Below are 22,007 nucleotides of genomic sequence, written 5' to 3'. Positions count from 1 at the left end.
GACCCACAAGGAAATGAATACCTTTCCATTTAAGGTCTGAAAGTGTTCTTCCACGGGTATCAAAATGTAGGACTCAAACTGACAAGTGGACTGAACGCTGCTCGGCAAGCTTCCTTTGCAGGGCACCAGGACCTGGAAACAGTAAGCAGGGTGAAGAGTACGAGATGTGCCACTTAGAACTGCAGAAAGCCGGGGGGGCGGGGGCGGGGGGGGCATCTGGAACATCTGAACAAGGTCCTGTCACTAACCTCTTGGTTCCGTCTGAAACCAAGCGACTGGGGTCACGGACGTCCTGGTGGCAAAGTCACAACCCCCGACCTGAGCAGAGGGGTTGGACCCAGGCCCCCAGGCTTGTTCCCACACCCGCTGGGTCCCCCCTCCCACAGCCAACGCCAGGCGCCCAGTCTATTCTCAACAGGCTTGGGGACGACTCCAGAGGAAGACAGGATCGTCTGGAAAGAAGAGAAAAGTGAACCTAAAAAGTCACATGTAATCCCGCCATCTGAATGAGGAGAAACACTGCACCCTGAAGACGGTTTCCTTCCCATCTTTTTTCTGTTTTTTTTAAGCCCAGTTGTGATCACAGTTTGTAATATGAGCCGCAGAAACAGGGTTTCCTGTAGCAAACGGCCACCTCTGCCGAGCTGTCTCAGGTGCCAGGCTCTGTCCTTGGGGCGGGCTCCATCTGAGAGGTGAACTGTGGCCCGACCATGGCCACCACACCACCGCCTTGGCGGCTCAGGGACTCTCTCAGACTCAAGTGTACTCGGAAGGAAGACGCCCAAGGCGGTGTAGACCCTCGGAACCCCACCTCCTGAAGCAACCCAGCCCAAAGCATACGGCTTCCATGCTATCCCCATCCTACAGACAAGGAAACTGAGGCTCAAGGGAGCTAAGGAAACTGTCCAGGGTCTCGCGGCCAGTGAGTGGTAGGGCCCTGATGCAAACTCCTGCCACTTCCCGGAGCCAGCGCTGGAGGCTCAGCCCAGACCCCCCTGGAGCTCCCCCAGCAAAGACACGGTCAGTGAAACCGCAGCCATGAGAGCCCATCACCCGGGGCTTCCTCGGGCAGCTCGGCCTCTCCCCACACAGGGGCACGCCAACTCCTCAGAGCAGAAGGTGGCACTTGTGGATGGGAGAACGCTGACAAGATGGCCTGGCCCCTCCTCAAAAAACCGAGATGGAATCAGATCCACATCTAGCTCAAACCACCAGTTTCCGGAAGTACGGTGAACAGAGGACCACTGTCAGCATTACCCCTGGGACTGCCACTGGCAAGAGCCAGAGTGCAGGGAACCCGGATGAACGCACTGCAGAGACACAAAGAAAGAAAACGAGGGAAGGGGAAGATAAAACGAAAAAGCAGTGGAACACTGTGGACACGGTTTCCCAAGGCCACGCGCATGTCAACACTGACCACGCCTCACACACAGGGCACGCGCCTCTGCACACGTCACTTGAGCTCGGCAGTGAGGAGGAAAGACAGACGTGGAGACTCATCCATCCAGTGTGACGTGTGGGCCTCCTCTGGACCCTGATCTGAACAAACTCACCGTGAAACAGACAATTATGAGATGATTTGGGAAACCTGAACAGGGACTAGATAGTGGACAATATTGAAGAATTATTGTGGAAAGTTTTAGCTGTGATAATGGCATTGTGGTTACCTTTTTTTTCGGAGTCCTTATCATTTAAAGACACGTTCCTAAATATCTACAGGCGAAACTGCATGACTACCAGACATAATTTTCTGGGATATGCTTCAAAATAACCCAGTGGCCGCGGGTGGGGGGCAGGAGGGGGCAGAAAGGACATGTGACGGGCCACCGAATGGATCACTGCTGAGGCTGGGTGACAGGTGCATGGGGCTCATTATATTACCCTTTCTACTCTTATCATATGTTTGCAATTGAGCTCAGTCAATAGAGCACGCGACTCTCAATCTCGGGGTCATAGTTCGAGCCCCATGTCTGGCATAGAGATTACTTAATTAAAAAAAAATCACTTTAAAATAATTTTAAATTTTAATAAAAGTAAAACTTAAAAAGGGGGAAAAAATAAAAATAAAATAAAGAAAAGACAGGCCCTCAGATATAAGCCTGAATTGAGAAACAACCTCCTCACAGCCTCAGGGAGCACAGGAAGAAGAGCCTGGGACCTCGAGGACTGGCCACAGGCATGGGAACGCCATGAAGCAGACCTGCAGGGTGTTTAACGCCCTAACTCAGGGAGGCCAAGAGAGGGTCCCACACCTGCTCTACGGATGAAGGAGTCATACGGTCCCATGTGAGAGACCAGGAACTTCTGAGGTGCTTTGGAGAACCTCACTCCAGCTGTGACTACATTCTTTTTACCTATTCACGTACGCCTTGTCTGCCTCCCTAACTTAAATAAAGTACGACGGGCTCCGGCTGCGTAGTATCCCTGTTACCGACCTCACTGTTCGACATCCAGTAGGTGTCCAATCAATGTTTGTTGAATGAATAGGAGTCCTCCAATAGCAAGGACCCCCTCCCCCCACCCAGTTTCCAGGCAGACAATGCTGCCCAGAGCATTTCATTACAAGCAGAAGCCAGCAGCTGGACTCTCTGGCTGAGAGGGAGGGTGAGGAAGCCAGCCCCTGGGGGCTGGGGACATGGAGCAGCCAGGAAGCTGCCCACAGGAGGCGGGGTCAAGTGCAAGTGCCTTCGGGGCTCTCCCAAGTCAGTGCTTCAGACTTCTGGAGATGTCATGGGCATTACAGCCTGTATGGAGGACACAAAGTTTAGAGTCTCTTACGGGTAGACAGTAGTGGGGGACCTGCTTATTTTAAAGCTTAACAATACAACTTTTTATTCTAGCCTCTTTATAAAGAATTTTTAAATAACAGTAATTAAAGAAAAGACAGTAGAATAAAAGCAAGAATCAGCATTCATGACGCTACTCCAGAGTACCCTCCTGACTCCTCCCCCAGGGAATGTTAGGGTGACTTCTGTCCTGACACCCATTCTTCTGAGCGACCAACAACGGTCAGCTTCTGGAATTCCCCAAAGGCATGCTGCATTCCCCCACTCATCTGTGCGATCCTGGAAACCCGGCACGGTGCCTGGCACCTAGTGGATGCTCAACGAATGTTTGTTGGCTGGATCTATGCCAAAGGAATCCTAAGAACTAGAATATAGACCTCAGTGCCCTTAGCTGGCCTATCTAGGTATTTTACTTGAAAGTCAGTTCTTTGAAACTTGGAAGACATGCTGACAGGTTCCCAGGCTAGCCCTCAAAAGACATGCTGACAGGTTCCCAGGCTAGCCCTCAAAAGCCTACATACCCCTTAATTAAAAGATCACAATAGGGGCATCTGGGTGGGGCAGTCGGTTGAGCATGACTCTTGTTGATTCTTGATTTCGGCTGGGGTCATGATCGCAGGGTCATGGGATCAAGCCCTGGGTTGGTCTCCATGCTCAGCGGGGAGTCTGCTTGAGATTCTCTCTCTCCCTCTGCCCCTCCACACCATGCGCTCTCTCTCAAATAAAATAAATAAATCTTAAAAAAAAGAGAGAGAGAGATCACAATAAGAGGAACAAATTTAATCTCCCTATGTAATTTTTGTTTCTCCTATAGGCAAATGCACCCACCCCTAATCCACCTGGGAATCCTGGAGGACTTTCCCCCTGCCACCTCATGGACAAGAGCCCCAGGGAGGCAGCAGGCCTGGCCAGCCCACTCTGAAGAAACCAGTGTATAATTAGCTGGATGCTAATTAAACAGAACAGGAGTGACTATTAGAAGCGGTGTGGGGGTGTCACAGGCCTCTGTGGTTGGAATCTGGGGAACATGGGGAGAAGGAGCTTCCCCTGTCCAGTCAGAGAGCAGGCGACGGCAGGAGGTGCCTGCCTGGATGCGCAGGCATTCCGATCAAAGGAAGGTTTTGGAAGGAAGTCACACTCGAGGAGGGATGGGGCAGGTGGAGGGAGCAGTCAAGCTGCACCCCTCAGCTGCCACACACATACCGTCACTTGAGGATGAGGTGGCCAGAGAGCTGGGCTTTAGGAAGAGGTGTGAGGGGCAGCTAACCCTGGCGGGGAGGGACACGCATGTTTAAAAGTGATGATTTCACAGGTTTTTAGAGCCCAATAAATGACTCTGGTCCCCAGGGCAGATTCAAGAACAGCCAAACTTGGCCCGACGGCCAGGCCCCAAGGAAAGAAATTCAGCATTCACAGGCTGAGGCGACAGGGATCCCTTCGTGGTGGCAGAAACGATGAGTACTCTTCCAGAGGTGACTGGAATATTCTTTTTCATTCCACCAACAGACACAGATGGAGCACTACTATGGATTAGACCAGGATGACCCGGAGCCCCCATCACACAGCCAAGAGGGGCAGGAACTAGCCACCAACACCTGACTGGGCTGAGCCAGATAGCCAGGTCCTTCCCACGGTGACTTCTGCTGAGAAGCTGGCCTCACGGAATCTCCCCTCTGCTGAAGGCCACAAAGTCAGTGTTGTCAAGTGTGGGCCCCAGGCAGCTCCCCATGGACCCCGCAGATCCCAGGAGGGGCGGGAGAAAGGACCCAGGATACCACTGGGAACTCAGGATGACACAGTTTAAGAAGAATCTCCCCGTTCCTTGGTGTGGCCAAAAGGAAGGTGACCAAGATGCCAAAGTTCTTACTCAAAATTTCCCTTTTTGCAGAAGGGAGCTTGAGTGGGATTCTACTACTTGCAGCTGGAAAAGCATCTACCTGGTGACAGGAACTGTGCTAAGTGCTGGCAACACAGTGGTGAGCAAAACAGGTCCCACAGAGTATTCACAGTGTGGCTTTTTTTTTTAGACAGACAGAGAGAGAGAGGGCACGTGCGTGTGAGCTGGGGGAAGGGGCAGAGGGAGAGAAAGAATCTAAGGCAGGCTCCACCCCCAGGATGGAGCCTGACTCGGGGCTTGAGCTCACGACCCTGAGATCATGACCGGAGCTGAAAATCAAGAGTTGGATGCTTACCTGACTAAGCCAACCCAGGTGCCCCCACAGCGTGGCATTCTTAAAGAGCAAGAGAAAGTTACACATAGTCTGCTCTCATCCAGACAGCAATTTTTAAAAACGTTATAGAACAAAGATGGGGAGGGAATATTTCTCAAATTCAGTCAGGCCCCCCCCAAGTTAACATGATGGCTTTGTATCCTGTATTTCTCATCTGGGACACGTACCGCAACTGTAATTAGTAGTCATTTGCTCAGAGCATGACCATCTCTCCCAATAGCATTTAAGCTCTATAAAAGAAAGGATGGTGATGTTTATTGCCATTTTTTGCTGAACCCTCAGCATCAAACATGGTACCTTGCCCAGAGGAGCATTTAATAATTACTGTGAAATGAACAGATGATAAGGTCTCTGGTGAACTTTATGATTTTTATTTTCTTCTTGGAAACAGCTATATTCTCCAATTGTTTTGTGTATACATATGTATACATGTATGTGTATATATATATATACACACACACATATATGTACACACACACACCAAATGAACTTTATGACCTCTAAAAACCAAAGTGAAGTAATTCTGGAAAAAACATATGAACCCACAAAACCAATCCTAAAAACCGGAAGGAACTTGGAAAAAGCAGGCTTGTGGTGGACGCGGGACAGAGTGCGTAAAGGGAAAGTCAGCTCCCGGTTCCCAGACAAGGCAGCTGACAGCCCAAAGTGAACCTGAGTGACATACGCTGACTTCTCCTCTAGTTCAAAATCCTTGGCCACGAAGCAGCACAGTCTGAGAAGAGGACAACACACAAAAAAGAAGCCCAAAGACAAACCAGAAAAGCCGCAGTACAAAGGCAGCAAGCACTCTGGGTGGTGCAGGGCCGTGTGCATCAGATGGGCAGGGCATGTGCATGGATGGGCAGGGCCGTGTGCATAGATGGGCAGGGCCGTGTGCATCAGATGGCCGCCAACACCTAGAGTGGACAGCCCGCCTCCCTGCAGGCAGCAGGTTTCTTTCATGTGCTCCCCTCGTCCTGCCATCTGGATGCCTCGATTATTCCACCGGTTCTTCCCCTTGAGATGCCTTTCAAAGCAACATACAAATGTGTTCACATGTTCCCTTATTCTATGTGAGTAAGCACACACCTCACAGACAAGGACCCATGATGCCCTGAGGGAAATACGCTTTCTGCCCCCAGAAGCTCTCAAGTCAACGTGGAAAGAGAAACAAGACGAATACCATGACATCAGTGTCAACAGGGGCTGTCAACAGAGAAAGGATTACACCCAAGGCTGGTGCAGAGCCAGGAGGGTTCCTGGAGGAGGCAGCACGTGGTGGTCTCTCTCTGCCTGTGCTCGTACTGAGCATGGTCTGGCGCTTGTTACACTCAGCAGGTTTGTAACTGACTCCCTCTAAACGTAACCAAAGTGTACGGTATTTCTGGCCTTATCAACACGGCTTGGTCCACACCTGATGGAGAAGGACAACCCTCAGGACCAGTGCACTTACAATGCCATGGGTTTGGGCCACCTTGTTGCATAAGTCAGGACGCCACTTTTGAAGAGCCAAGTAGAAAGGATTTTTCAGGAGATCTTCATCATACAGAGCCATATGGACTTCAGATGGGGCAAAGAGAGTCTCCTGGGACAAGAGGAGAAAAAGCAGTAAATGACCACTTTTAAATTTATACAACAAATAAAAGTCCTGATCTGGCAATTTCTAAAAAGCATCTCTGACATGTATTACTCTACAGGAAATATCAAAGATAACCCACCAATTCCAAGATGACTTTTTTACTGGTTAATTGCAAAAATTATGTTCAGAAATCTTGTTCAGGGGCGCGTGGGAGGCTCAGTCAGTTAAGCATCTGCCTTCGGCTCAGGTCATGATCCCCACATGGGGCTCCCTACTCCGGGAGCCTGCTTCTCCCTCTTCACCTGCTCTTGCCCTGGCGCATGCGTGAGTGCGTGCTCTATCCCTCTCTCAAATACATCTGAAAAAATCTCATCAAACTCCAAGTCATTGCAAAAAGTTAAAATGGCTATTTTATGCATATATTTTAATGAAATATTTTAAGCATATAGAGAAATAAAGAAGAATAATGCAAACCTATCACCCAGAACTACCCAATCTTAACATTTTACCATGTTTGCCTCAGACTTTCTTCTAAGAAGTAAAGTATATTGGAATAGACTGGAGGGGCGCCTGGGTGGCTCAGTCGGTTAAGCATTCAACAGTTGGTTTCAGCTCAGGTCATGATCTCAGAGTCATGGGATCGAGCCACACATAGGGCTCTGTGATCAGTGTCTGCTGGAGATTGTCTCCCTCCCCCTCTGCTCTTCCCCTGCTCATGCTCTCTAAAATAAATAAAATCTTAAAAAAAAAAAAAAAAGAATAGAATGGAATCCCCCTGTGCCCCTCTCTGATCCCCTAAATAACTCTCTGATCCTCTAAATTAAGGATTAGGACTTCAACATATGAATGGGGGGGGCACAAAAATTTAGTCCATAGCATAAGCCAATTGTCCCATTATCCTTTTTTGAACAGTCTATCCCGTTTGCACTGGCCGATAATGCTACCTTTGCTATATTCTAAGTTCCCATATATGTGTGGCCTGTTTCTGAGCTCTACTCTATTTCAACAGTCTAGACCAGTGCCATCCAACAGATATATAAGAAATGTAATTACATATACATTATGCATAGTCACATATATAATTTAAAATTTTCTAGTAGCCACATGAAAAAACAAACAGGTGAAATTAATTTTAATAATATATTTATCCTAATATATCCAAAATATTGTATTTTTAACATGTGATCAATATTTTAAAATTTTATTAATGACATATTTTACACTCTTTTTTACTCCTACTAAATCTTCAAAATTTGGTGTGTATTTTACATTCACTTTTCAATTCATACTAGCCACATTCAAGGGCTTAAAAGCCACATATGGCTAGTGGCTATTATACTGGACAGAGCAGGGCTAGACCACATTAGTTTACATGACTACAGCTTCATAATAAGCCTTGATATCTCATAGAGAAAGGCCTCCCTCCTTGTTCTCCAAAATTGTCTGGTTATTCCTAATTTTTTTTGCAATATCCCATAAATTAAAATCAGTTCCTCAATTCCATAAAAATCCTTTTGGGATTTTTAGTAGAAATTCACTAAATTTATGGATTGGAGAGTCAACATCTTGATAATAATGAATCTCATCATCCATGGTATGTCTTTCCATGTATGTCTTCTTTGATGTCCTCCAATTAAATTGATTATAAACAACTTTTATTAAACATTATTTGTATATTCTGTATAGATTTTCTCCTGTTGTGAATGGGGCTTCCGTTGCCCCTGGTCTGCTCCATTTACCATACATGAGTGTAGTTTCATTGAGCTATCAGAGAGGAATATGAAAAATGGGCACAGAAAAAGAATCTGAGCCTCCATCTCAAGTGGTGCAATGGAGAATATAAACACCTGTCTTGCAGGACTCCCATTTACATGCTGCCTTCAGTATTTTTGCCATACTGCATACTAATGGACCACCACTTACTGCTGGCCTACATGGTGTCTTTGTGAGAATTAGAAAAAGGCACCCAGTAGATACAACAGTCCTATGCCAGGGCACATGGCTTGGTAAGTAGCTCACAGGCTATTTATCAGCCCCAGTTTGCCAACATCTCATTCTCCTGGGCAGAGTACCTATGCAATAATCTGCGTAATTGTACACAAAGGCTCTACTGTTAGTATTTGACATATTCCTTTAAACACCTACTCTCTTTTCAAATTTATTTTTAAAAGAACCCTTATTACAACTTTAAATATAAAAACAGTATACTCCAGGGTGCCTGGATGGCTCAGCTGGTTGAGTGTCTGACTCTTGATTTGGGCTCAGGTCATGATCTCGATGCTGCGTGATCAAGCCCTGTGTCAGGCTCCCTGCTCAGTGGGGAGTCTGCTTCTCCCTCTCCCCCTGCTCGTGTTCTCTTTTACTCTCTCTCTCAAATAAATAAAAATCTTTTTTAAAAATTGCAAGAACAGGGGCGCCTGGGTGGCTCAGTCGTTAAGCATCTGCCTTCGGCTCAGGTCATGATCCCAGGGTCCTGGGATAGAGTCCCGCATCGGGCTCCCTGCTCTGCAGGGAGCCTGCTTCTCCCTCTCCCACTCCCCCTGCTTGTGTTCCCTCTCTCGCTGTGTCTCTCTCTCTGTCAAATAAATAAATAAAAATCTTTAAAAAAAAAAAAATTGCAAGAACAATGGACATTATGTAAAACCTTGCTAGATACTACTGACTGCCAAACATTCTGAGCTTGAGCCTGAGACCTCTTCTAAAAAAAGAGAAAATTAGATGGGGCACCTTGGTAGTACAGTCAGTTAAGCGTCCGTCTCTTGGTTTCGGCTCAGGTTGTGATCTCAGGATCGTGAGATCGAGCCCCACATCATGCTCCACGCTTAGTGCAGAGTCTGCTTGAGTTCCTTTCTCCCTCTCCCCCTGCTCCTTCCCCCCACACCTGTGGGCTCTCTCTCTCAAATAAACAAATAATAAAAATTTTTAAAAGAGAAAATTAGCAACTATTAAAGAGCATCAAGTAAACTTACCCTTGATACAATCAGATAAATGAAATATGAATAAAAACTGAATTACTTTCTTACTATGAAACAATATTCCAACATGCTTTCTTGGGAAAATGCCAGGACAACACATATAAGTAAGTACATTATGAATTCTGTTATGGCTAATGATAAAAACAGCCCCTATTTGAGAGCATCTTTGGTTCAGGTACTGTGATAACTTCTATTCATCCTCATCCCACTTTCATGTTCATGATAACTACAGGCAACCAATTATAACCAATGCTCACAATAACTATTGATATCATTAGCCCCATATTTTGCAGATGAAGAAACTGAGGCTCAGTTGGCCAACGTGAGGTTATACAGATGTCAGAATTTATTCTAACATTCTCCTCTTTAGCCACTATACCCACTGTAAAATAAATATGCCTGGGTTAAGGGTTATATCACAACCCACAGATGCAGAGATTCCATACTTCATTTCCCCCAAAGGAAAAGTCACCATGACAGCCACATGGGCCCTACACTGAATTTCCTCGGTCTGGTCCAGCCAGAACTGTCTCTGCTGCAGGCCCTCCTGGGGACTGCCTCAAGGAGGCCCTTGAGGTCCCTGCAAGGCCTCTTAGGGGAAGAGCCTAGCATGAAAAAGGCTACATATAATCTCTTCCTGGACCCCAGAGACAGCTCTACAACAATTCAGGTATTTGACTTGTTGAATTCAATTATTACTGCAGCCCAAATAATCCTTTTATGAGGCCCTAACCAGAACAACTGGATAATGTGATTTTGCTGGGACAGAGTCACAAGAAAACAAAATTGTTTCTGGTTTCTGACACAATCGGTTCTACATGAGCAAGTACAAAAGTAAAGACACCTTGGACAGAAACCCCATGAGAGCCAGGATGCCATACGGTCAGAATGAAGCTGGGAAGGGGCCCTCCTTCTGCTCCTCAGACGAGATGCCGGCAGAGCTCCAACCCCTCTACACCCAAGATAGAGGTGACAAGGACGGACTCTGATGCAGGAAGTAACAACCTAGCTGGTAGGCAAGGAATGTGCATCCGCAGAGTAAAACCAACCCAGAGCAGTGCTGAGACAGGTAAGGACCAGAGAAGGGAGCAGCAGGGAAGGGGGCTGGGGTGGGGAGCAGAGGAAGCAGGAACAGGTTCCTGTGGGCACAGAAAACCCAAGAATAAAAAAATTTTTTTAACTGATTAGAAGATGAGTCCAGGGAAATAATAGGAATCCAAACAGTGCTGGTCAGAGAGGGAGAGCAGGGTGAGGGGAGGCCCCTGAATGCCACATCAAAACATTCAGTTCAAATGCGTGAAACACACAAGACTCGGAGCAAGCACTGCTGGTGAATGGGACAGAGCTTGCTGGGTTTCAGCCCCAAGTCATCTTGTTTTCTCTTGGACATCATTCCTTTTGGTTGCCAATGACTGAACCCTCTGTCCAGGAGTAGGGATTCGAAGAGCACTGTCCAATGCTCTTCTCAAACTTTTTGTCCTGGTGCTTAAAACATATAAGAATCCAATACAATCAGGTGCCTAATGCCAGAATGGAATTCTTAAATAGGGGGTAAATACTTAACACAGGTTAACGCCCTCACAAGTTTTACTTGCAAGAATTCGTTTTATATCATGAAAAGTAAACTGACTGTTCCTTATAAAACTGGAAAGAGGAGTAAATCCTCTTCTAAAACTCCTTTTAAAAAAAATTCCACCTCTGCCTAAGCTCAAATGGTTGGATGATTTACAGCAAATCCAGGGAAATTAGTCAGAGATACCAAATACCCCCTGAAAACGAGTTATCTGAGGTTAACTCTATGAACAGGAGAGCCAGGCATGATCTCAAACTAGTACTGGACATTTCATGGGGTGGTGTGCGCACTGTGGTTTTGTGGTCTACAACCGTCCCATGAGGCTGGGTGGTCAGGTGTCCCCATCTGGTGACAGTGTGCAGCCTGGCTCAGCAGAATCCAGCATAGGAACGTCTGTGCCTCCCAGAGATAAACCCCCAGCTGAAATCTCACTGCTATGGCTGTTCTCACTCTTTGGTGAGGGCGCTCACCAAAGACCCACACCAGGCATATTTTCCAAAGGATGAGCATTATTCTCCAACCAGTTTAATCTGCGATGCAGAAGGGAAAGGCAAAAAGGGAAAACTTTCTAATTCATCTGGTTTTTTTGTTTGTGTTTTTTTGGGTTTTTTTTTAAAGATTTTATTTATTTATTTGAGACAGAGAGAATGAGAGACAGAGAGCATGAGAGGGAGGAGGGTCAGAGGGAGAAGCAGACTCCCTGCCGAGCAGGGAGCCCGATGCGGGACTCGATCCACGGACTCCAGGATCATGACCTGAGCCGAAGGCAGTCGCTTAACCAACTGAGCCACCCAGGCGCCCTCTAATTCATCTGTTTAATAGCAAATGGAAGCAACTGGATGATGTAATGTATGATATTACAGTCATTTATGTCCTCCTGGCCTGTGCCATTTATGGATCCTATCCATATTTTTCTCAAAGCTCTTCTTCAAAGTGTCCAGTCTGTGCCTGGCCACGTGGCTCATGGTAGGCATGCTGTAACTGTTCGTCCACTAGAACAAGATAATAGTGGGGTGAGAGGAAGCTCAAGCTCCCAGGGAGGGGTCATCTCTCACAGAAGCTGGAAATCCACTGCCCATATCCAGGGGATGGTGAGGGGCTGGCCCCAGGCAGCCATGCAGGCACCAGCAGAAAGCCGGAAACAAACTATCAACTCAGAGCTGGCTATGACAGCTGGAATGTGGAGAGTCACACAGGGAGGGAAGGCCTCAGAGCTGGAAGAGGGGTGTGACCACTAAGGGAGGAGGAGAGTTTGGAGGAGCACCACCACCCCTGGATTTGGGTCTGAATCCTTTCTAGATCTATCCTCACATGGTCACGTTCCTCTGCTCCTCTAGTAGAGCATTGAGTTACGGGACACCAACCTAATCCTGGCAATTCATAAACAAAGGGAGAGACCCACAGAAACACTAACAGTGCAGATGTGTGAATAACAAAGACCCAGGAATTACGCTCATGAGCCCAACACAGTCCAAGAGCCACAAGGAAACACAATCAAGCCCTTGACCCCCAGGCCCTATGCAGACAGTACTGTTTGCTCTGCCAGTGAAGCTGCCAGGCAGGATGATTTCTGGTGGCAAGCCAGAGCGAGGAGAGCTCACCCAAGGGATCTGCTCAACTTCAGAGCCTCAACTGCTTTCCTGCCACTGAGGCTAGACACAAGCATCTGTCCCTGCTCCCATCCTGCACTTCTCCTTCAGAGGCCTCTGCCCTCCTGATCTTACTCAGACTGGTCCACAGGAAAGATGGCAAAGCAATCTTTCCAACACTGAGGTCTACTATGGGGCAGGAGTCCCCCTTATCCTCAGTTTTGCTTTCCAGTTTCACTTTTCCGTGGTCAACCGGGGTCTGGAAACAGAACATCCGCCTTCTGACATATGGTCAGGAAGTTAGTAGCAGCTAACATTACACTCAGTACCTATATCGTTCCTCTCACTTCATCTCATCACCGAGGCATTTAATCACCTCACATCATCACAACAAGGGTGAATACAGCACAAGATATTTTGAGAGAGAGAGAGAGAGAGACACCACGTTTACATAACTTTCATCACGGTATATTGTTAATAATTATTCTATTTTGTTAGTTATTTTTGTTAATTTCTTACTGTGCCTACTTTACATATTGAACTTATCATAGGTATGTAGGTATAGGAAAAAAAAATGGAGTATAGGGTTTGGTACTATCCGAGGTTTCCAGCATCCACTGGGGGTCTTGGAACACATTCCCCATGGACTAAAGGGGGGGGGGGGGGGGGGGGGGGGCGGCTACTACATTCTTCCAGGACTTCCCCTCTACTCCCTACTAAATGAACTCTCAATTTCTCTTCCTGGCATTAAGGGCCTCTCATTCTGGCCTGCCACCCATCTCTGTAGCTTCGTATCCCTCTGCTGTCCCTAAAGCTCCCCAATGTGATGGGTTCTCCCTCCTTCTATCTATTTTGTCTTGAAAACTTCTCTTTCCCTGTCAAGGCCCCCATCTGGTCACTGGGTGGCTAAGACCCTCCACCATGGAGAATGGCCAAGGCCAGGAGCGTCCAAGTCCTGGCCACAAATGGCCCCAAATCTATAGATTAAAGGACAGAGCGCAGAGTGAGAGGGAGCCCTGGGGCCCAGGGCTCTGGATCTTCTGAACCGCCTCAATACCATGCTGGGGAAGGTGGACTCAAAACGCTAATATCCCACTAAGATCCCCTGCTCTTCTCTGGGGCTGGTGGGAGGGTGAGTTAATCAAAATAAGGGCCTCTCCCCATGAAACCCATAAACTTGGAAAAAACCCCAGCTCGCATGCAAACCAGTAGACCCTCCAGTCTCACCAGCCCCTCCTTCCCTGAATGTCCTAAACCCTCAATGAAGACGCGTCGTTTGCTCCGTGGCCCCGCACCGGCTGCTAATGCCCCAGTCCCCAACATCTGCAGGGGCCATGCCCAGCTCGCGCGCCTTGGGCAGTCTATGTTCAACGAAAAGAACTGAACAGACCTAGAGTCCGGAACATCTCTTGGTGCCTAAGTTTTCCTGGAGTAATTTTTACCCAGCAGAACGAAGAGCCCCGGCCCCTGAAGAGGCTGGCAGGCAGGGATTCCCTCCTCCCTCCCCTGCGCCTTCACCACCCCCGGGGACCACAAGGCCCCAGGCTCCGGACCCCCACCCACATCCTCCCCCTCCAGCGGCCCCGCCAGGCGGTCCGCAAACCACGGAGGTCACTCAGCTCTTGAACGACTGCCCCGCCCACTGCCCCCAAGTTCGAGCTCCCAGGACCCCGCACCCGCTGACCCGTCCTGTAGTCGCGGGGGTCAGAGGGCGCATTCTTCGCCACCCCGCACTCCAGGGGCAGAGAGAGCCCAGCTGCCGACGGGACCCGCAGAGCGCGGGCGGGGCGGTCCAGCCAGCGAGGAGCTAGGGTCTTGGGGTGCCGCCCAGGGGCAGCCAGCCCTGCCTGGGGGCGCCGCGGGGCGCTAGCCGCGAAGAGGAAAGAGCCCCTCCCCCTTCCAGCTCCGGGGCCCCGCCCGGCCTCTAGGCCCCGAGGCGCAGCCGTCCTGAGGGAAGGGAGGCACGGGATGACACAGGAGCGAGGACACTTACTTAAAAGGCTACATAGTTTCACTCCATGTCCTCTTCGGAGCCATGGCGACGCCTCCTGGGCCCGGGACTCTCACCTCGGCGCCCACCACCCCAGCACAGCGGTTCTGCTCCACCGCCCACCTCTTTACTCCGCCGTTGGGCGGAGCCGCACCTGGTCAGCCCAATGAGCGGCCGTCCTTATCCAGAGTGACGTGTGCGCAGAGCAATCATCGAGTCCTCCCAGCCGGGGTGGGGCTCAGGCGGCGCACAGCGCTTCCTACTCAGGCCGGACCAGCCCTGAGTCGCCGACTGCGCGTGCCCGGAACGGGAGGGGGCGGGCCGAAGCTGATCTGACACTAGAGGTGGGGTCCAAGCTTGGTCCCTGGAAAGCCGGCTGGATCCGGATGGGGAGACCCGGGAGCTGTCCCGCCCTGCGAATCGCCCTTTACTGCTAGGTTTGGAGGACGGAGGTGCCCAGTCCTATAAGGCACACCACTCCGTCGCTGGCAGGGTCTGGGAGTTAGGGTCCCTGGGTTCTGATTCCCTCACTTGCATGGACGTCGCGTGACCTAGGCCCCCCCTTTTTTTTACCTGGGCCTCAGTTTCCCCATCTTCACGATACCGGAGGGTTGGAACTGCCAAGCGCTAGTATTCCAGAACGGTAATGGGGAGAGGAGCAGGGGGAGATGGGGGACCTACACGTGATCTCCCCGCGCGGGGCCCCGCCCATCCCTGGTCTAAGGGATGGAAGTGCCCTCCGAGGACGGGCGGGGGTGGGCGGATCCTAAGAAACCCGACCCAGCAGCCCTCAGCAGCGGCTAAGGCGGAGCGCGCGGCTCGGCGGCCGGCTATCCCAGGCGACGGCACCTGAGAAGGATGGGGACCACAACCCAGGCTTCGCAGAGAGCCACCTTGCAGGCGAGGGCGGTGCAGCGACTCGGCGTGTGACTCCGAGCGAATCGAGGGAGGATGGACGAGGGAATGGGAGATAGCTAACGGGGCTCCCTCTCTGCGTCCGGTCCGCAGAGGTGCACGTCGCAGGTCTCCAGAGGCTCCGTCGACAACAGCGGCAGCACCGAGCTAGTGTCGGGCCATGAGGAGCGCGCGGGCCGCCCGGCCCCGGGCCGCCGTCGGGGCTGACAGCGTCCTGCCGCGCTGAGGGCGTGGACCGGAGAGGGGCGCGGGCGGCCGGGCGGCGCAGAAGCGCACAGCCATGGCGAGGGAGGAGTGCAAGGCACTGCTGGACGCTCTCAACAAGGCGACCGCATGCTACCACCACCTGGTGCTGACCGTCGGCGGCTCGGCGGACTCGCAGAACCTGCGTGAGGAGCTGCAGAAGACGCGCCAGAAGGCGCAGGAGCTGGCGGTAGCCACCCGCGCCCAGCTGACGGCCGCGCTGCGCGACCGGGGCCTGGGCGCCGAGGAGCGCGCCGAGTTCGAGCGCCTCTGGGTGGCCTTCTCCGGCTGCCTGGACCTGCTGGAAGCCGACATGCGGCGCGCACTGGCCCTGGGCACCGCGTTCCCGCTGCACGCGCCGCGGCGGCCGCTGGTGCGCACCGGTGTGGCGGGCGCCGCGGCGGGCGTAGCGGCGCGCGCCCTGAGCGCCCGCAGCTTGCGGCACGAGGCGGAGGGCGACTTCGACGTGGACGACCAGCGCGAGCTGGAGCGCGAGATCCTTCAGGTGAGCGAGATGATCCACGACATGGAGATGAAGGTCAACGTGCCCCGCTGGACGGTGCAGGCCCGGCAAACGGCGGGCGCCGAGCTCCAGGCCAGCGCCAGCGCCTCCTCGGTGGGCGCGGTGTCCGTCCAGGAGCGCACGGGGCCCTGCGACCCGAGCAAGGCCCTGGCCGCCACCGTTTTCAGCGCCGTGCTGCTGGCGGCTGTGGCCCTGGCCGTCTGCGTGGCGAAGCTGAGCTGACCGGCACACGACTTTTCCTGCCACTACCCCTCCCTCCCCGGAGACATCCCTCGGGAACGACGGCAATCGCCTGGACTCGGGATGGGAGTGGGATCTGGCACGTTTAAGGGAAGGGGTTCTAAAACCGTGTGTGTGTGTGTGTGTGTGTGTACATGGTTTCCTCTTGCTGGCCCGGGAGGAGTTAATTTTGCGCGGGCAGCCAGGGCATTACCGCTAATGTATACAGCAGCTTTATCCCCTATTAATAGAAAACCGTCCACAGTGACCCCAGATTCCCCCGAGTTAATGGGTGACCACGTGTGCTGCTGGGGTATGTTTACACGGATTCTCAGTTTGGTGCCCCCAACCCTACCAGCGATCCCCACTCTCCGCGTGGGGCAGTTTGAAAGGGGGATGAGGTGAAGTGAAGTCGGGGGAGGGGAGTTGTTTTGCTCTGTGTGGGTGGTGATTTTGTTTCCTGGACAATACTGTAAGAAGATGTAAGCAGGTTTTATTACCTTAATCCTTTGGGGCCTAAACTTAGGACAGTGTGCAAAGAGAAGTCTGTGCAAAGTGCTTTCACCATGGCGCACCATTGAGCTTCTTGGCGGGGTTTATCCATTAGTTTCGAAAAGCAGCTAGAAGAGGTTTGGGTTTGGGGTTTGGTAACCTCCCCCACAAGTGCTGACCCTACTTAGGAAACCAGAGAAGACACGTCGAACCCGCCCCCACGGGTTTGGATCCACTGCACCCACTTGCCTGTTGAAAAGGGGTCCCCTGGGTAAGCCTGGAAGGCGCACAAGCTTTGGGAATGGACATATGCTATTCAAACAGGCACTTTCTCCTTTGCCGGGGCTTATTTTTGTTCCAGAATTAGACCAGAGTTTTTTATCCTCCCTTGGGGGAGGGCTGCAGAATCCTCTTTGGAGCCCTTAATCCTATCTATCCCTTGGAATCTGCCTGCTGGCAGCAGGAGAGCTGGCTTTGGAGGAAGCTACCCAGCTCTCTGACCCTCACACTGACCCCTGAGAGGGTAAACCTCACTGCCCACGCTGTTGGAGCTGATTAGCCCTGAGACTGGGTTAGAAGGCAACAGCTTCCACTCGGAAATTTCAGCAGCGTTTTAAAAACAAGATCATTGAGAAAGAAAAACCATATAACCATATGATGCCCTATCAAAGCCAGTTTTTTATAGAGGACATTTGGCCACAAAATCATACGTGCCAATGAGTCAAACACAGTGGTCTTTACTTACAACCTTTAGTTAATAAATATACATCTAATATTAAAATAGACCTTGAAGGCAGGAGGTCGTAGCATAAACTACTGGAACCACGGTGTACATAACAGAGGTTGAATGACCCCTACTTCTTTTGCTCAGTAAATAAATAAGGTGGAAACCCCTGGGTCCCAGGCTGAGCAGAGCCACCACTTGCCACCTGTAGTGCAGAGAGAACATAGTTGGGGAAATAAGACTGAGAAAACACATACATTTAACTCTCAAAAGGTAATTAGGAATAAAACCCAGAGACTTTGGCTGAAAACTGACAAGGATTTTTTTTTTTTTTTTACCCTGAAAGTGGGAAAGAGGACTAGGAGGAGGGAAAGGACAGTTTCACAAAGGCAGCTTGGAGGGCCACGGGGTAGGGGCAGGTAGCAGGAGTGCAGCCTTGGCTTCAGCCCTGAGGGCCACCTTTCCAGCCCAGCTTCCTCCCCCTCCTCCTCAGCACACAGATTCCAGTACCTCATAGTGAAAATGGATCTGTGTGTGTGTGTGTGTGTGTGTGTGTGAGAGAGAGAGAGAGAGAGAGAGAGAGAGAGAGAGATAATGGTTTTAAAACACCCCACAGGGTCTTAAGCCGATTAGAAGTTTTATGACCTTAACTAATAAAAGAAACACCTCCGGCCTCATCTGAATAGGGGCCACTCAAATTCTTTTGTATGCGCTCAGGGTAACTTCACAGATGACACAAAATTTTCCTAACTCCCTTCCCCAAAATCTCAGCTCTCCCAGACAAGAGGAGGCTGGGCATTTTGTGACCCAATGTTGGCAACTAACCTTTAATAGCACACCCTAAATATATTCTCCTGTTTCCAATACAGTGACTCTTCTGTTCTTATCAAGTTGTTTTGGTTCAGAACGATGACAAAAAGTTGTTCAGCAGAACCTACTGAAGAAAAAACCCATCCAATGTTGTGTAATCCATAGAGAGCACTTGGGACAAATGTCTTGTCACCCTTTCCACCCAGTTGGCAAATCCTTGGGTATTTAATTATATGTGCAATCAGATGTGTACCTAATTCCAAGAGTCCTCTGCTCACCGAAATTAGGTATAAAATGTTGCACCCACACACACACAAAAAAGCTGAATTACAATGAACATATTTATCCTGTGGACCTGTTAACCTGAACAACTCTGTGTTTGAAAGTTTTAAGCATTAGGAATATTCGGTACTATTTGGAATTCTAACATTGCCTACTAGAACTTTCGCTATGTGATGCACGCAGAATCACTTTCTGCTTGAGCAATAAGCTGCTGTCACTATGTCTGCTCTCATTTCTATGTATATAATTAAAGACATTGCTTTCTGATAGAAGCCTGATTCTATATAGGTGTTTGATATCAAAGTCATTAGTTTTCTAAAAACACTTGGTATGATTTTATACCATGATACAAGTATAGAGAAAAAATTCAAAATGTTTAACATAGGGTATATATGATGAGGTCAACGTTAGAGTCCATGGCAAAAAAACCCATCTAATTTCCCAAATTAAAGATACAACTTAAAGGATAGATCTTTATATCCAAAGTTAAATGCTATGATACGTACCTGTAAAGAGAAAATATCCCTGACTTCTCTTCTGGGAAAAACAGTACTGTTTTATCTGATTTGGAGAAGACAAGCAATTGGAATGTCAAAGCACTTATGGAAACTTTAAACTATTGCTAGTAGTGGAAAAAACCAAAACACTGATGTTTGTAGAAGAGAAAAAAAATGCCTGACAAATTCATTTTTTGTGTGCTCAAAGAACTTAATGCTTTTAAATGCTGCAAGGGAAAGATTTTTGGTAAGGAAAATTAGAGCATAACCTGCGTGATTTACTTAAGGTTTACAGTAAACTACATAAGACATGTGTAATGTCAAATGACAAGTAGTTTTGGTTAAAGAGCGTTTTGGTTTGCCTGAGGATCCTGATGGTGCTGCATCTTCTGTTTCAACCTGCACATTGATACATTTTTAGCTACTCTGTTGCTTTTCAGATATAGCTCTTCCTTCTGTAATGAATGCTTGTTAAGGGTGTGAGCTCTGACATGTGAGCCTGTATGTCAGCCTGAGAAGTAAAGAACTTGAGACTCTCCTCTGTCTTCCTTTGGGGAATGCCTCCTCCCTCAAGGCCAGATCAGCTATGATGGACAGGGCCTCTGCCTCTTTTTCCAAGTACCTCAGAGAAGTCATTGACTTCCCTGTGCCTGGGTTCCCTCCATGGTGAAATGGGGGGAGCCCTGACCGATGGACTCAAAGGTCCCTTCCAGAGTTTAAAACATTTAACAGAATGCAGTTAAACGAGAAAGGATTATTCCAGTTTGGGGGTTTTTGGTTGTTACTGTTAGTTTGGGTACATATGGAAATGAAATGTTACAGTTTGGTGGTTATTATCTAAAATTCCATATAAAGTTAAAAAAAATCAGAATGAACTGAGCTTACTATGATTTTAGTCCATACCAGAATTAGTGGATGGGATGCCTGGGTGGCTCAGTTGGTTAAGCCACTGCCTTTGGCTCAGGTCATGATCCTGGAGTCCCAGGAACGAGTCCCACATCTGGCTCCCTGCTCAGCAGGGGGTCTGCTTCTCCCTTGGACCCTCTTCCCTCTCATGCTCTCTGTCTCTCATTCTCTCTCTCAAATAAATGGGTAAAATCTTAAAAAAAAAAAAAAAAGAATTAGTGGATGGACTTAAAAGCAAATTTGTATAAATGCTACTTATTTATAGTATTTAAATTAGATTAGGAATTTAAATTCAGACTGTAGATCTGAGTCCGAGAAAGACTACTATTGATTAAATAGTCGGTTTTACCCAGCAATCGGGCCACCTAAACTGATTCTGGGAAATACAGATGTGAAACTCTGTCATTTATCCTGGAGACTGGGAAAATCCTATTTTGTAAGTAACCTGGAGCCCTCAGAACTATGACTGCATTGGCTGCCTGATGTCAGGAAACATGAGCACAGTGTGGGGGGTTTTGTACATGGCATCAGATCCAAAGTGGAATTAAAGGCTTCATGTCAACTGTTTACCTGAAACTGTTTATTAAATAAAAAAATCAAAGTTAACATGCAGCATTTATAACTTGGCTGGAAAAGACACCCTCAAATAATTCAGCTATCAACTCTTGTGATATATATATATATATATTTTTTTTTAAACTGCCACCTGATACCTTTAATCAACACTAAATCAAGTCTGAGGCAAAACACTAAATGGACAATACTCGAAAGATAATAACTTCCTTCCTTGATAAACAATCTCCCACCGTCATTCAGAAGTTGAGTTATTTGATGGCTTGGGAAGCAGTGGCCATTGAGTTTTCCTTCCTGACCTGAAGAGACTCACTGCTGGTGGACAATAATTCTCGAAGTTCCTTATTTTCAAGCTCTAATTGGGCTAGTTTTTCCTGAATTTTACAAAATTGGTCATCATCCACCTGAACTGCTTTCCTCATCACTTCTCCCATTTCACAGATTCTATCAATCTGACTCTCAATTTCTGCAGGGTGAGACTGGTGAGCTTTCAGGACTGATTCAGCATCCACGGCCTTTTTAGCAACCATTAATTGTAACATCTGCTTCCGGGACTTGCTCATGATGAGTTCCAAAGCATCCTGGTGTTCCTCCAAGGAAACCCATAGCTCTCTGTTTTCCTGCTGCAAGTCTCTAATCTGTGTATTCTCTTGGGACAGCAGAATGTGAGGTTTAAATTTGGACATGTCCTTTATATCGGATGCATCTTCTGGATACCTCTGCCCGACCTGGTCCGGAAGCGCCTATATATATATATTCTTAATATTCTTTATGCCCATCTGAAGTGAAGTGAAGGTCCTGATCAACATTGTTACCCTTCACAGACTTCATTACATAAAGAGATGCTCAGAAGTACTCCAGGATTATAAATCTCCAAGTGCTTCTGTACAGTATGATTATACTCATCTTGTAATGCAGGACGGAATTGGGAAGAACAGTAGGTCTCCACATGAACAATCTTTGGCTGTGGTCCACACAGATCAAAGTCATATTCAAATACTATTTCTTTGGCTCTTAAGAACTGACCAGAAGTACAGGAACTGACCACATGCTGCAGCCCTGTGTCCTCGGAGACAAGATGGATTTCGCGAAAAGCATTC

At 48.7% G+C, this 22,007-nt stretch overlaps 3 protein-coding genes across 4 annotated transcripts in view; 1 reads left to right on the top strand and 2 right to left on the bottom strand.

The window, feature by feature from the left end:
- ANKRD27 (ankyrin repeat domain 27) overlaps positions 1–14,837 on the bottom strand; it is a 50,455-nt gene extending 35,618 nt beyond the window's left edge. The window contains exons 1-3 of one of the 2 annotated variants that reach the window (XM_035023519.1): positions 14,727–14,837; positions 6,471–6,602; positions 22–132 (exon numbers count right to left, since the gene is read on the bottom strand). In XM_035023519.1, coding sequence (XP_034879410.1) covers positions 22–132; positions 6,471–6,572 — 213 coding nt within the window. In that variant the 5' untranslated portion in view covers positions 6,573–6,602; positions 14,727–14,837. Of the gene's footprint in view, positions 1–21; positions 133–6,470; positions 6,603–14,726 lie in introns of those variants that run through there. The other variant, XM_035023521.1, reaches the window with a different exon arrangement.
- A 255-nt stretch (positions 14,838–15,092) lies between these two features.
- On the top strand, positions 15,093–18,399 carry RGS9BP (regulator of G protein signaling 9 binding protein). Its single transcript, XM_035023522.1, has one exon. The coding sequence runs from the start codon at positions 15,919–15,921 to the stop codon at positions 16,624–16,626; it is 708 nt and encodes a 235-aa protein (XP_034879413.1). The 5' UTR covers positions 15,093–15,918; the 3' UTR covers positions 16,627–18,399.
- A 2,631-nt stretch (positions 18,400–21,030) lies between these two features.
- On the bottom strand, positions 21,031–21,957 carry LOC118022786 (suppressor of IKBKE 1-like). Its single transcript, XM_035023586.1, has 2 exons — positions 21,934–21,957; positions 21,031–21,650 (listed from the first exon to the last, which is right to left on the bottom strand). Exons 1-2 carry the CDS (start codon positions 21,955–21,957, stop codon positions 21,159–21,161), a joined length of 516 nt encoding a protein of 171 aa, XP_034879477.1. The 3' UTR covers positions 21,031–21,158.
- Positions 21,958–22,007: the final 50 nt, after the last annotated feature.

This window comes from Mirounga leonina, unplaced genomic scaffold (assembly GCF_011800145.1).
Source record: "Mirounga leonina isolate KUSES-001 unplaced genomic scaffold, KU_Mleo_1.0 Mir_177, whole genome shotgun sequence".
Taxonomy (NCBI): Eukaryota; Metazoa; Chordata; class Mammalia; order Carnivora; family Phocidae; genus Mirounga; species Mirounga leonina.
The sequence above is the reverse complement of the archived record's forward strand: the minus strand, read 5'-3'. Positions and strand labels throughout refer to the sequence as shown.